The sequence below is a fragment of the Emydura macquarii genome, unplaced genomic scaffold (assembly GCF_026122565.2).
Source record: "Emydura macquarii macquarii isolate MOO-44397 ecotype Brisbane River unplaced genomic scaffold, CSIRO-AGI_Emac_v2 contig_1477, whole genome shotgun sequence".
NCBI lineage: Eukaryota > Metazoa > Chordata > Testudines > Chelidae > Emydura > Emydura macquarii.
In genome coordinates, this window is record NW_027131614.1 from 19,378,590 (window position 1) to 19,393,544 (window position 14,955).

At 43.8% G+C, this 14,955-nt stretch overlaps 1 protein-coding gene across 4 annotated transcripts in view; it reads right to left on the reverse strand.

Annotated features, from left to right (window-relative positions):
- Positions 1–12,828: 12,828 nt before the first annotated feature.
- The window catches only part of TGS1 (trimethylguanosine synthase 1), a 33,745-nt gene continuing 31,618 nt past the window's right edge, over positions 12,829–14,955 (reverse strand). For all 4 annotated transcript variants that reach the window (XM_067553763.1, XM_067553765.1, XM_067553766.1 and 1 more), the window contains one exon: positions 12,829–13,147. In XM_067553763.1, coding sequence (XP_067409864.1) covers positions 13,031–13,147 — 117 coding nt within the window. In that variant the 3' untranslated portion in view covers positions 12,829–13,030. The remainder of the gene's footprint in view (positions 13,148–14,955) is intronic.

Genomic DNA, 14,955 nt, shown 5'->3' on the forward strand with positions numbered 1-14,955 from the left:
TAGCTTTTGATTCAGACTGATGTGCCTTTTGGTAGGAAGGGGGGGGGGGGGCGGTGTTTGTGGCTCTGTTCTTACATGTATTTCAAAAACAAGATTTTGGCCAACAAGGGGATGTTATAAAAGTTTGTGACTGCTGACTCTTGTTACTGGGACTAGCTCCTACCTTCCCACCTGCTTAGAGATTGGGAAATTTCCCAAGTCTCTATGGGGTTTTTACCTTTTGCGTTACTATAGAGAAGATAGCCCTGAGGAATATTAGACCTGATCTGTGAAATGTGTAAGGGACTAGATCCAAGAACCACCAGTTCAGTGCAGTTTGAGAAAAGCTGAAGACCTTGGGTGAGTTCACAAAAGAGAACTTGTGGAAGGCGCATCGCAACCAAAAGTGGAACTATAATGAAGGGTCCCTGTCACGGGGTGCAGCCCTCATCACCAGACTGGCACCTCCTCTTGGCATGCTGGGGATTAGCTTGAGGCTGATGCCTACTGTCTGCATACTGGTTCTCTGTCTTCCTCCTGCCTACAGCTCCTCTTTCAGCTCCCAGAACCACAGCATCCTCTTCTCAACTCAGATCTCCAACTAGATTATTGTGGGTGTTTCCCCCTTCGGGGGCTGGGAATAGTTTCTCTGTCCAATGGTCCAGCCACTTCCCCAGTGGAGAGTGGGGGGGACCAAGGCCTGCCCACCACTCCACACCCCTACCACAGGACCCTGTAATTAGCAGCCTCCTGTTGCTCCTCTGTCACCTCTGTCAATGCTGCTCTATTTCCTGGGCCACTTCCCTATAGCCCCAGCACTTCCTTCATCCTTATCTCTGTCCAAGGTGCTTACTGCACTCTCAGCCCTCCAGAGATGCAGTCCTTACTCCCTGGACTTCCAGCAGCAACTGACCTACTCTGCTCTGCAGTTCCCTTTTATGTGGACCTGCTGGGTCCTGACTGGTTTGTCCTCACAGCTCCTCTCCTATTGGCTTCTTCCTGCACAGCCTCTCTAGTGTTCTCTTAACCCTTTGTATGTCCATGTGGGGCGGACACCCCATCACATTCCTATGTCTGAGAATTCCAGATGGGGGACTGTGTATTGTTTTTGTTACCTACCTCTGAATCTAAGCTGTTGACCCAGTGGCGAGGTCCCTTTGAAGTAGTAAGATGGGTTGGAACCATGAATTATGAAGTTTGCCAGCTGGAGAAGAGAGAGGCTACTCAAATACATCCTGTTAACCTGATGAAAGTGTGGAAAGAACAGGATGTCATTCCATTCCCTTCTGAGCTCAGCCCGCAGGCTATGATGGCGCCCCACCCAGACACAGTAACAATTGGTTAAGAGTTACCACCTGAACAGGATCAGCAGATACATCCACTACTCAGCATCTCCCTGCCGGTATTGTCTGCAACCCAAAGTCAGCCTTACCTGGTGTTCCACCACATAGAAACCCAAACTCCAATGAGAAGTATGGGGGAACATGTGACTGATCCAGGAAAATGTGGGAAATGGTGCAGCAGGAACTGCAGAATATGTTGACCCTGGGTGTCGTCAAGGAGTCACACAGCAAGCGGTGAAGTCTGATTGTACTCATGTCCAAACCAGACAGTTCAACAAGGCTCTGCACAGACTTTTGAAAAGTGAACACAGAATCCAAGTTCAACGCTTATCCCATGCCACAGGTCGATGAATTGCTGGAGAGGTTGGGAACCGCCACATATCTATCCACTCTCGATCTGACCAAGATCTTCCTCACCCCCCGAATCCTAGGAAAAGACTGTCTTCTATATACCCATAGGCTTACTCCAATTTACAACCAGGCCCTTTGGCTTGCATGGGGCTGCCGCTACATTCCAGAGGTTAATGGACAAAGTCTTACAATCGCACAGGAAGCATGAGGCCACTGATGGCAATCACATTTGCCATTTATAGTGAAGTGCTCCAGGCAGCAGGACTGACAGACAATCCTGCTAAATGCTGTTTGGCCAACTGTGAATTACCTGAGAAACAATGTGTATGGAGGGTAGTTATGCCCATTAGTGGGAAACGGGAAGGCTTTGTCAGAATGCTCGATTCCCTGCTACACAGAAACAAGCATGCTGCTTCCTGGGGCTAGCAGGATACTATAGGTGGTTCATCCTCGACTTTGCCAGGATTGCTGTCCCTTTAACAGATCTGGTGAAAGATGTTTCATCAAGAAAGATCCCCTGGACTGAAGCCTGCGACACCGCCTTCCATATATTACAAGAACGACTGATCCAGGAACCTGTTTTTGTTTCATCCTGACTTCTCAAGGGCCTTGTATTTTGCAAACAGATGCATTTATCAGTCTTGGAGCCATACTGTCACAAGAAGTGGTTGGAGAGAAACATCTGTCCTATATCTTAGCAGGAAGTTGTTCCCGTGGGAAGTTGCCTTTTTGATGATGAAGAAGGAGGCCCGAGCTGTAAAGTGGGCCTGCTCCACTACCTTGGGGGTCACCTGTTCAGACTGGTAACTGACCATGCACCCCTAGGATGCCTACAGTCCATGAAAGATCACAACTCCTGAATCACGTGGTGGTACTTGTCTCTGCAATCGTACCACTTCCAAGCACTACATCCAGCTCTGGAGATCATAAAAATTAGGATTTATTTTCATGAGATCAGGAGGGGTCTGTCAAAGTGCACCTGCGACTCTGAAGCTGAGAGGGAGTGTGTGTGATGTGGTTTACAGACCCCATACCAAACAAAGGGCATGGAGCAGTACAGAGCCAGGGAGTCCTGCTGACCCTCTACCATCCTTCTTCAGGAATAATGTACATTAGGTGCATTTTTACAGTGTTTTAAACTAGCTGCATTTGGAAATAAAATTTAAAACAAAATAAAATTTGCTAGCCCCTGAAAATCCTGCTCTCGCTCTACAGCACTAAGCCACCCAAGTGACATGGATGTTAGAAATACCTGAGCTAGACAGAACAAACCAGTGGTTCTCAACCAGGGGTAGCGTACTCATGAGGGTATGCAGAGGTCTTCCAGGGGTTAGATCAACATATCTAGATATCTGCCAAATTTTATAATAGGCTACATAAAAAGCACTAGTGCAGGCAGTACAAACTAAAATTTCATAGACAATGACTTGTTTATACTGCTTTATCAGTGGTTCTCAAACTGCGGGTCTCGAGTTTGTGGTTGCCAGAGCTGGCGTTAGACTCATTGGGGCCCAGGGCAGAAAACTGGAGCCTGAGCCCCACTGCCAGGGGCTGAGGCTGAAGCCAAAGCCCAAGCAACTTAACTTCATGGGGCCCCTGTGGCATGGGGCCCGGGGCAGCTGCCCTGCTTGCCCCCCATCCCCTATTGTGGGCCCTAAGACTAGGAATAGACTCAATGTGGAGAAAAACATAATTGTTGCTGTTGCTTCACTGCCTCCCAGAATGACAAGGCTCAGAAGCAAAAAACAGGCTCAATATCACACTGAAATGTAAGTACAATATTTATATTCCAGTTGCTTCATTTTATAATTATGTGGTACAAATGAGAAAGTCAGCAATTTTTCAGTAATAGTGTGCTATGACACTCTTGTATTTTTATGTCTGATTTTGTGAGCAAGAAGTTTAAGTGGTCTGAAACAGGGGGTACACAAGACAAATCAGACTCCTGGAAGGCATACAGTAGTCTGAAAAAGTTGAGAACCACTGGACTAAACTATGGATGGTGAATTAGTTTCAACTAAACAAGAATCTCCAGGCTATTCCCTCTAGCTCAGTACATAGGGAGAATCACAGGGAAAGGAAAGGGAGGACGTAAAAATAAAAGTAGTGTGTGTGCATTGAGAGGGATAGAAAGTCCGAGGTAGACCGAAGGTAAACAGAAGAAAGCAATTTGGAATTTGATTCTGAATTTGGAAGGAATCTAGTGAAGGCAAATTTAGATCCGTTATTGAGAGATCTGTCTAGCCATCTCATTCTGGATCCCCTGGGAACATCACTAGTTGTTTTGAGAAGTGAATAAGGATTCTGGTCAGAATTCATCCTCTCTTCATTCAAATGTTCTTCATGTGGTCAGAGGGGTGGAGAAAGACCACATCCCCCAGAACCCACCAGTGGAACAAGAGGATGCAAATTGGATGGTAATTAGCAAGTGAGGCCAGGTCAAGTGTGTGGCCTATTCAGAAAGGGTGATGGGACTGTCAGGAGCAATAACTGTGAGCAAGAAAGGGAAAGCGCTAATAGAGATGGAGAAGCTGATGGCAGGGCTATAAAGAGCTAATGCAGAAAGATACAAGGAGACAAGTGATAGAGGAAGAGAATCCAATATGGAGGTGGTTTTACTACAAGAGGAGAGGAGGTGAATAATGGCTCCATGTACGGGTGGACCCGGCTGCCAAATGGATCTGGGAGGTGGTGATGACTGAGCTCATGGCTGTAACGGTAAGGAATATGGGTTTTTGAATTACACAAAGTCTGAATCTAGGAGCATTGGTCTTCAAAGGGCTAAGGAAGGAAATTTTGCATAGCTTATTCTTGCTCTTATTGTTTTAATGAATGTTTATATACATGCTACTGAAGTGTAAAAGAGAATGGAAGTTTATGCCACAGGACTAGAATATTTTATTTCTTACATCATGCTCTAAGAACTATGGGACAAATTCAGAACTGGCACAAATGGTAGCATACGTGTTACTTACATACCAAAAGGGGCAGAATGCCTGGAAAAAAAACACTCACTAGAAATTATAAGGTGCAGGGGAAGCCAGCTTTTCCCTACCACTATCTATGTATTCTCAGTAGTCGCTTCTCCTATACAAAACTGGCATGTAAGTTATCCCCACCAAAATTCCCCTTGAGTTATTAAGTGTAATTTACACCAGGGGTTCTCAACCTTTTTCTGAGGACCACGCCCCCAACATGCTATAAAAACTCCAGAGCCCAGCAGGGGAGCTGGGGGTTAGGGGAATACCCAGGGCTCCAGGCCGGGGAGGGTGTGGGGGGGAGAACAGGGGTTGGGGCTTTAGCCCTGGAGTTCACCAGGGCTCTGGCCTTCAGCCACCAGGCAGGGGGGCCCTCAGGCATAAGAGTAATTTAGTTTCCGTTTTGGTGAGTGTGGGGGCAGGGCCTGGCAGGGTTGGGGCCAGCTCCGCACAGTGGGAACTGGGGAGGGAGCGCCACTTCCACCCCCGACTCCTAGCCTGTCTGGGTTGTGTGCGTGTGGGGTGGGAGTCACAACCAAAAAGTATAACTCAAAGGGGGGGGGGGGAGACTCGGTTCAAAAAGCTTGAAAACTGCTCAGGGTGCAGGCAGGGAGTAGCTAGGGCCTATGTGCAGGAAGGGGTGTAGTTCAGGGTGCGGGGAGAGCGGTAGCTAGGGGCTGTGTGAGGGCAGGGGTAACTCGGGGGGCAGGGTGGTATCTTAGGGGATAAGAAGGGGGTAGCTCAGGGCTGTGTGAAGGCAGGGTGGTAGCTCAGGGAGGGGGTAGCCAGGGGCTGTGTGCCAGGAAGGGGAAGGCCCCTCTCGCCCTTGCAGTTGCTACTCCCTGAGGGCTCTGCCATCCCGGAGCCGGGTCCCCCTGCCCTGACTGCTCTTACCAACTATGCGAGCAATCAAAAGGGGGAGCTGAGGAGCAGTCGCAGGCAGCAGCAGCAGCAGATAGGGAATGCTGGGGCTGTCCGCTCTATGGCACCATCCAGAACATCAGCCGCCCCGCACTACCGGCTCTGGCTTCCCACCTCCGACCTGGCCAAGGAGCTGGGTATGTGTGGACTGGAGCTAACCAGAACAGGGCAGTGACTGTCCATGGCAGGGGAAGACAGGCTGGTGGAGTTCAGGGACCCCTGAAACCAGCTAGCGGCCCCCCAGGAGGCCCCTGACCCTTGGTTTACAACATTAACATCACCTCCAAATTTATCCTTAGATGTCAAACAATATTCCATTGAAAATTTGGGCAAAATTATTTATTATTTGTATTACCATAACACCTAGGATCCCTAGTGACAGATTCATAAAAAGTAAGGTCAGAAAGGACTATTCGATCAGGCAGTCTGACCTTCTGTATTTCACAGGCCAGTAAATTTCACCCTGTTACCTCTGTATTAGGGTGACCAGATAGCAAGTGGGAAAAATTGGGACAGAGGTGGGAGGAAATAGGGGCCTATATAAGACAAAGCCCTGGATACTGGGACTATCCCTATAAAATCAGGGCATCTGGTCACCCTACCCTGTACCGAGCCCAATAACTTGTTTGACTAAAGTGTAACTTGTGCTTGGCTAAACCGCATTTTCCAGAAAGACAGTCAGTCTTTATCTGAAGACATCAAGAGTTGGAGAATCTACCACTGCCCTTAATAGTTTGTTCTAACAGTTAATCATCCTTATTGATAAAAATTTGTGCCTTCTTTCTAATTTTGAATTTGTCTGGGTTCAGCTTCCAGCCATGTGTTCTTATTATGCCTTTCACCATAAGATTAAAGAATCCTATAGTACCCAGTATTTTCTCCCTGTCAAGCTCCTTATACACTAAAAACAACGAGAGTTCTGTGGCACTTTAAAGACTAACAAATTTAATATTTGTAGACATAAGCTTTCGAGAGATTTCAGCTCTCTTCTTCAGATGCAGTAATACAGAAAATAGGAAACACAGAGGCATCTTATAGATATCCAGGTGCATTCAAGTCACCCCAATCTTCTTTTTCGTAAACTAAACAGCTCTTCAAGTCTCTCAAGGCATTTTCTCCAGCCTTTAAATCACTTTTGTGGATATTTTCTGCACCTGCCCCAATTTTTCAAATGTGGACACCAGACCTGAAGGCAGTATTCTAGTACTGATTTCACCAATGCTGTATAAAGAGGCAAAATCATCTCTCTGCTCCTATTCACTACTCCCCTGTTTATATATCCAAAGATACATTAGCCCTTTTTTCCTGGGCATGGATCAGGACTGTATTGTGCTAGGCCCTGTACAAATCCAGAACAAAAAGACTATTCTTGCCCCCAAAAGAAGAGAGGGGTTTTTTTGGCTTTGCAATTCACCTTTAAATATCAATTCCACTCTATCTTCTCTCACATGCCCTTTTTTTCCCTTTACAGAATAATGGCAAAAAACATTCAGATACAAACCAGTCTAGTGAACTGCTAGCAAATAATTTCAAGGCAAATCTAAAACTCCTTATACATAAGATACAATGATTATTTACCCAATAGTAAATATAATTCTTCGAGCTGTTGTAGTCAGGGTGGTGTCACCATGCCTTAGGCTTAGTGGGTCACAGCTGAGGATGCCAGGGCAAACTGCTGAAAACTGGGGCAGAACCACCCCATGCTGGTGGTTAGTCTTTCACAAGATATACCAAGCCAGTAATAAAAATAAACATCTGTGTCATCACCACACTGGTTAACAGAAGTCAGAAAAGCAGTCTCCTGAGATATCCCAGCCCTTGTTTCTCTACCCAGACACAAGACCTTAAGATGAGTGGCTATTCAAAACCAGTTTCATCAAACAAAGGGTTATTCCAATCCCAAGAGATCAGCCAAACAGCCAGGCCAATATATAACTCAGATCTTACCCAGTAATCACACTGCTGCCAATCCTTTAATATCTAATATCGACAGATTTATTCATAGGACAAAAGAAAGAAGAAAGAGTTAAAATGGTCAAAGAATCACATGCATAAAACCATTGCAAAGTTCGTAGATCGGGTTTGAGGCAGTCTGGAATAAAATGCCAATTTGCAAAGTCTCTGGAAATTACCCAGACAGCTTGGGAGTCATCAGTCCTTATTATTAAGCCATGAGTCCAGATAAATAAAGCAGGAAATAAAGACAAAATGGAGATGGTGAAGCTGCCTTATATACCTTCCCCCATGAGAGTGGATGCCTTTAGCCTTAGCTTGTGAAATTTTACAGGCACAAGATAGAGCCCAGGGTCACATTAGCAAGTCACACGTCCTTGTCAAGTCATGGGAGTAGCCATTGTCCATGTTCTGGTTGAAATATTTATGGGGATGCCCATTGGGTAGGGACAGGCTTCTTCTCTGGTCTATTGTGTGAGCTAAGTGTCCTTGAATGGGCCATTAATTTGCATAGCCCATTCACAATGGGCTCTCTAGCTTCAATGTAGATTCTACCTGGTGAGTGTTACTCAGGAATGCAGCATATATGCAGGATGCCAGTACACAGTCAATAACTGTAACTTCAGATACGAAATCTATATTTCAGATACAAAATGATACATGCATATAACAGGATAATCATACTTGGCAAATCATAACTTTTTCATTGACACCTTACATGACATACTTTACATAAGTTTTGTTGCAGTTGTATAACAATGGTAGCAACAGTGTTATACATGGTTATATTTCAATCATACCCCATCACAGGTGGATTCCACTTTGGGTCTGCATGAACCTCATTAGCAAAAGATGGACTATTTTGAATAGCAGTGTCCATGGGGGCTGCATCTTGCTTCTCCTTGTGCTCCCGTGCAAGGGCATAAGAACAGAGCGTCTGCAATCTTTCCTCACTTCCCTCACAATTTAAAGCCTGTGTTTCCTGAGAACTCTGAAAGTAGGGAGAGAGGGTAGCTCCTGGGATCTACCTGGATAACATCTTAAAGAACCACAGGATAAGTAACCCTTCTTTCTTCTTCAAGTAAGGCTCTTTGGATCCCACTGCAGGTGACTGGAAAGCAAGCAGCCCTTCTGGAGGGTGGGAATAAGAACTTTCAGTTGCATAGCGATTATAATACTACTCTCCCGAAACTGGCATCTGATCTGGGAGCTATGTCCAAGTCATAGGGCTGACAAAGGTCAGTGGTTTACTCCATGTTGCCCCCTTGCATTTCTCAGATATTGGCACATTCTTGAAACAGTTGGTGGATGTTGCTTAAGCACTGGTCAAGTAAGCCTTAGTTTATAGGGACGCCCCTCTGGAGGTGGGGTACACTAGGCAACTGATAAGTCAAGATATAGAGAGTTACCCATTTGGATATTTTCTATGATGAAGGAGGCTGAATTTTTGAATGGCCAGCCAAAACTTAGAAATAGATGAGGAGACAAATCTGAATAGGTCAGTTCTGTTGATGTAATAAAGTAAGGTTCTGGGACCATCAAGTGAGTGCTGTTTCATCTCTCCATCACAACATGGGATTTCAGGATGACAGGTAAGTTAATTGATTTGTTCAGCTGGAACTACTTTGTGAACGAAAACTTAGGAAGAGATCTCAGTGCGACCATGTCTTTGTGAAACATTACCTATGGAGAGTTTCAGCCACAAGTGCCTGAAACTTGCTCACTCTCCTAGCTGAAGTTATGGTACCCAGAAGGACTCTCCTAAGGGTGACATGCCACAAAGAATAGTCTGAGAGAGGCTCAAAGAGGAAGATCCATGTTGTCTCTGAAACCAGAGGGATGGGGAAGGAGGAAAGGATAGAAACTGGATAGGGGTAGTCATGATTTATGAATAGCTAGAATCCATTTGACAGCTGTGAAACTAGACAGAGCCAGGTAGAAGCGAGCAAGGCAAGACTGGTGTAAATGCCCAGGTACTGTTGTAGCTGTTGCTGAGCATTATCTTCTAGTGCACATTCCCCTTACTCAGACTGTGCACCAGGATGAGGCTTGGGGCCTAGCCGTAGTGAAAACAAATCACACCAATTGCAACTAGGGATGAGTTTTTCTTCTGAGTTTTGTATCTAAAATAGACAGTGATAATGTTCAGTGATTAGATTGATTTAAGAAACATACTGATGGTACAAGCACTTTCAGTAATGCTATTTATATGGTGTAAAAAATGTCTGCTTCAGCAGCTGCGCTTCCTCTGGAAGAAGAGAAAGCTTTTGATCTTATTGAGTAGGCTTAATTTGCTGTGTTTGATCCTAACTTTAATACACTGGCTTTTCTTCTCTGCAACGTTCTCTTGCTAATATTCATATTTGTGGCAACCTCTTAACTCCCTCCCCATTCTTTTCAGAGAGGCTCCTATTGCTAGTGTAGACTAGATTTAACTAGGGTTTTCTTTCTTCTTTTTTCATTTTGGCTAACAGGCTTTTTGCAATAGCTATCCAAAATTCCCCCCGCATTGGTCTCCATAGTACTGATCTGTGTTATCTGCAGATGATCTACATACACAGCTAAACTTGTGAACCCAGTAGAATCAGCACAGATCGTGTGCTTATTTTTTTCTGCATTAATCTGCCATACTGCACTCTAAAGTGAGCAGGGGACCATTCGCTGAGGATTATTGACCATGCTGCACTCCATGAAGGTGAGCAAGGGAACCAGCATTGATTTAGTTTTTCAGGAATTTGTCCCTGTGACATCCTGGGTTCAATCTAGACCAGTAAGGGGTTTTGTCTCCACCTGGGTGCTTCTGTGCTATGCAGCTTTGGGTCAGAGCCTTGACGCAGTTTGCACACAGCACAATGGCCTCACCTTGGCTTCCACCAGCCCGCTTACTCCTTGCAGGCTGACACCAACAGCCTCCCAGTTCCGAGTTTGCCCCAAAACATCTTTCTCTGCCACACTCAAAGCCTCTTACTGTAGTACCCACAAAACCTTGTCAAGTTTGCTGTTCTTTTAAAGAGACAGTACACAGCAGGTTATTAACTAGGGTTGACAAAGCATCAGGTTGGCTTATGGTAAACATAAAACAAGTTTATTAACAAAGACATAGGTTTAAACGATACCAAGTATAAGGAGTAAGGATAGAAACGATTACAAACAAACAAAAGTAAAAATATGCTTTTAAGACTAAAACTCGGTGTCTTTTGTTCAAAGAAGTTTGTCTCACCATAGACATTCTTCCAGCATGGCTGGCCCATTCCTTAGCCAGGACCCACAGACAGAGTTCAAAGTTCTTTGTTTCTTTGACTCCTCAGGTGACTGATAACTATGGCGTTCTCTCCCCTTCCTTTTATAATCTAGTAAACCTTTGAAATGTATTCTTTGAAAAGTAATCCCAGACAAAGTTTCTCTCTCCTTCTGGGGTGCAGACGTTGTGCTGTCTTCCTTTCCGCTTGATAGCTTTGTTTACCTTATATATCAGTGTAGTATCAGTCTCTCTGCCTGATAATCAGCCTGGTCAGCCATGTAAATACACATTCCTTTGTCTAGCGTAACTTGCTTGCCACGCACGCTTTAAGATCATAATATTAGCACATATTTATAACTTTGTGTACACCTGGTGAACACGCCATACAAATGTTTCCAGGACCAGCATGTGACTAGTTTGTATAGAATACCTTACATAACACCTTTTAGATACAGATTATGACAACAGTGTGGTATGTGTAGTGAGCATGTTGGGCCTGACAAGAGTAGTGAATCACAAATGGGATTTTGTGTCAGTCTCCATGATCCTGCTTCTGAGGGAGGAGCAAAATTTGGCTCAAACATTCCTGAAACAAAAAAACAAACAAACAAACAAACAAAAAAAAAAGTGGATGGCGATCTCCTGCCTCAAAGAAGCTGGGTTTGTTGTCTTCTCTCCCCAACAAGGTCCCCTTTTGGGTCTCTCAGGGAAGATACTGGCATTCAAGAATGAACTCTTCAGAGATTCTACCCTTTTCTACTGTATGGGGCCCACATGGGTCTGCGTTTCCCCTGCTGCCCACAGGTAGGCATATCACTATGGATCCCAGAGGTCTGATATAGAAGTGGCAGCAAGGGAAGGGTGCTGGACCCAAAGGTCCCTTACCACACTCCCTCGCATTGGCAGTGTCCCATGCTGTGTCCAGTGCCCTTCATCTACAGCCTAATGGAAAGGGGAATAGACAGCAAAGCTCCAGTCCAGAGTGCGGCAGCTAGTGAGAGCTATCGGGACTCAGGTGTGATCTTCCATCTGGCACACTGCCCTTCTGGATTCTCTCCCCTCAGAGTTGGGGGAGCAGGGTTGCTTGCCCCAGAACCAATTCATTTCCAGTTCTTCTCAGGGCAGGGGGCCAAGGCAAGCCTGCCTGGCCTGGTACTACACTCTGCCCACAGAGCCAGCTGAGCTCCCCAACAAGAGACACTCAATAAGGGGAAGCAGGACACAGCCCTTTCCTGGTGCTTATGGCTTTTCTCTCTGAAGCCTGCAGGGGAGCTCCAGCCACTGCAAACACCTCAGAAGGGGAAGCCAAATTAGGGGACAATCTTCCCAGGAGGCAAATGCAGCCCTGGGTCACAGCTGGGAATTAGACAGACACATTAGTGAGCCACACTGTTAGACATTTGAAATAAAAATTTAGAGTTCCCTTCAGAAAGGTTCTGCAGTAGGCAGGAGGGTTGGTTGAGCCGCCAGCCACCGGGGAGGCAAATAAACTGGAGAGAACTTCAGGGGGCAGGCCACTGCCCTGCTGCCAGTAACTGACTAGTCTGGTTCTGCCCCCAAGCTGCAAGCAGGCTGAAGTCCCCATTGTAACAAGTCTGGGGACAATAGCATGATGAAAAATTACCTTGTCAATGTTTTCCAGCTGCACTGAGAGCTGCTTAACTCTGGCTTTGGTTAATCTTTGGTAGATCTGCCCATAGAGTTGCTTATTATGTTTAATTATTTAAGCATGGACGGATAAATTCTTTATTTTTTCAGAGAAACTTATTTTCATTATTTATTTCTGGCATTAGTTTATACGAAGTACTAGATCTCTCTCAATTTGTTTGGAATATTATGCAGGGTTGGAAAATTGATAAATACAAAAATACCTATTGTAAAATATAATTTAGGTTTTGCATGCATATTTGAACAGAGACTTGAACTCCTCTTAAAATAGTATTGTGACGATGTATCATTCTGAAGGCAGCTTTCTTTAGCTTTACAATAGCTAGTAGTAGTTTTCATTACCAAAGTTTCATTTTGATATTTTAATTAAAGAAATAAATCAGTGTCAAAAATCTTATTATAAAAGTATTTTATTGACACATTTGCAATGAACAGGATGAAAACATTCATCTAAACAAAAAATGAAAGGAGAAAAAAAACTAAACAGAAGAAATTTAACGATTTTAGAAAAGCCAACAATTAGGGGCAAAGGGAAATCAAGTCAGTAATATTAGGAAGCCTAGAACACCATGATCCATTTCTTACTTGCACTGAGTTCAGGATACATCTTGTCTGATTAGGTCACCAAAATAAACAGTTATTGTCTTCAATTTGTTATTGAGAAAATTTTGTTCTATTTCAACTTTCCCTCCTGACCCAGCTAAGGAAGCGATCTAAAAAGAATTAAAACAAACAACTGAGCAGTCTATTCCCAGAAAAACAAGCAGAATTTCAAAACATGCATTTCATTCATCTCACATAACCAATCATTGGGGCACGCTCCTTGGTAACACTGAAAAAATCTCCCCCTAAATATTAAAAAAAAAACCCAAAAAACAAAAAACAAACCAATCAATGGATGTTTAGTGTCTATATGCCATTTATGCCTCTGAAAAAATCTTCCCCCTTAGTGGCTATTAAAACAGCAGAACTGCATACATGGAATAAATGTTTGCTATTCTTTCATACTTCAATGCTATTTAAAGCTGATTACCAGAAATATTAAATTTGTGGGTACTGGACCCGCAGTGTTTTGAGTTCATTGCAGTTCACCCATCACATTTGCAGCAAACTGTAAATTGTGCCAAAATGCCAGACAGTCCCATAGTTTTTGTAGTGCATGTGAGCTAAATCTTAAGAATCAAGGAAAGGATGAAAGGTTGCACTGGAGTGGACCACTCAAGAAAAAAATGAGAGATGAGAAAATGTGTCACAAAAACAAACCAACAAAAAACAAAACAAAACTTGACTTGTTTTTATTAATTTTAAACTCTCACACAATGTTTAGAATAAAACTGCCAGCAAACTGCCTGGCTGCTGCTGAATGTTCCAGATAGAAATCCTGGGCCCACTGAAGTCAATGACAAAACGTCTACTGATGTTCAGTTACTATGCTTGGCGCATCCGTAATGCTCCACTAACTTAAAAAGAATGTTTATAGGACAGAAGCAAAAAGAGAACTTGTTGCAGCAGGCGCTTTCATTCTTTGGCTATAGCATTCAGTAACTGTGTTCTTCCTACTTCATATTTACAGTTTGCAGTGCCACTATGCCAGGTGTGAGCAATACGAAATACTTGTTTACTACAGTTGTACTTGCAATGAACTACTACAAGAAGGAAAGAAAAAAATATAGGGAAGGGTATTGAAATTGTATGTTTAAAGAAAAAAAAAGAAAAGGTACCCGTGAAGACCCTGATACGGCAATGTGTAGTGAGTGCATGGGCAGGCAGCTGTGCCAATGCAGAGCCTCCCTCATTTCACTGTGGTTCCATGCAAGGTGCTGCGGTCTGCCTGCATCCCAGCTGTTACAGGACTAGGCAGCACCCAATATGATAAACCGGATTGTAGAACTGATGCACTTCTTTTTGTCTCAGTTTTGTATTCAAATTGTTCCCAAGGAAGCAAAGGTACAAAGTGATTCTATGCTGAATAAAATTTTAAGTTCATGGCCTTTAAGTTTGCAGTAGATTTTAATAGATGTTTAGACCAAGAAGTACATGGCAGTATCCGCTAAAATGCAAAGTTCAGTATGCCGTGTTACCTCTTCTAAACTCCTTTGAGACTTAAATCATGAAGCATGAGTTTATATTTAAATATGCTGAACTTCCTCTATTTTTGCATTAATAAAAAAACAGCTACCGTAATAGGGAGGAAATAACATTAATTTAAATTATATTTTGAAATTTTTTATGCAAATCAATAACTACCCCCACATTAATCTGAAGGAGATGTTTATTTTCATATTTACAGCAGCAGACAAAAAGAAAAGCATCCCTCAGTTTAATGTCAATAGGAAAAAACACTGTTCTTGTCAAAATGGAACCTAACACTTAAGGCAAAAAAGGAGAAGCTGACTGAGGTATTTATAAATAGCTCAAGAATCTGAATCTGGCAAGTGGTCAGGAATGTTAATTTTCTGACTTATTTTTTCTTATTTGAAGTTTTAACGGCAGAAAGTTGTTAACATCTAAGGGCAAAACA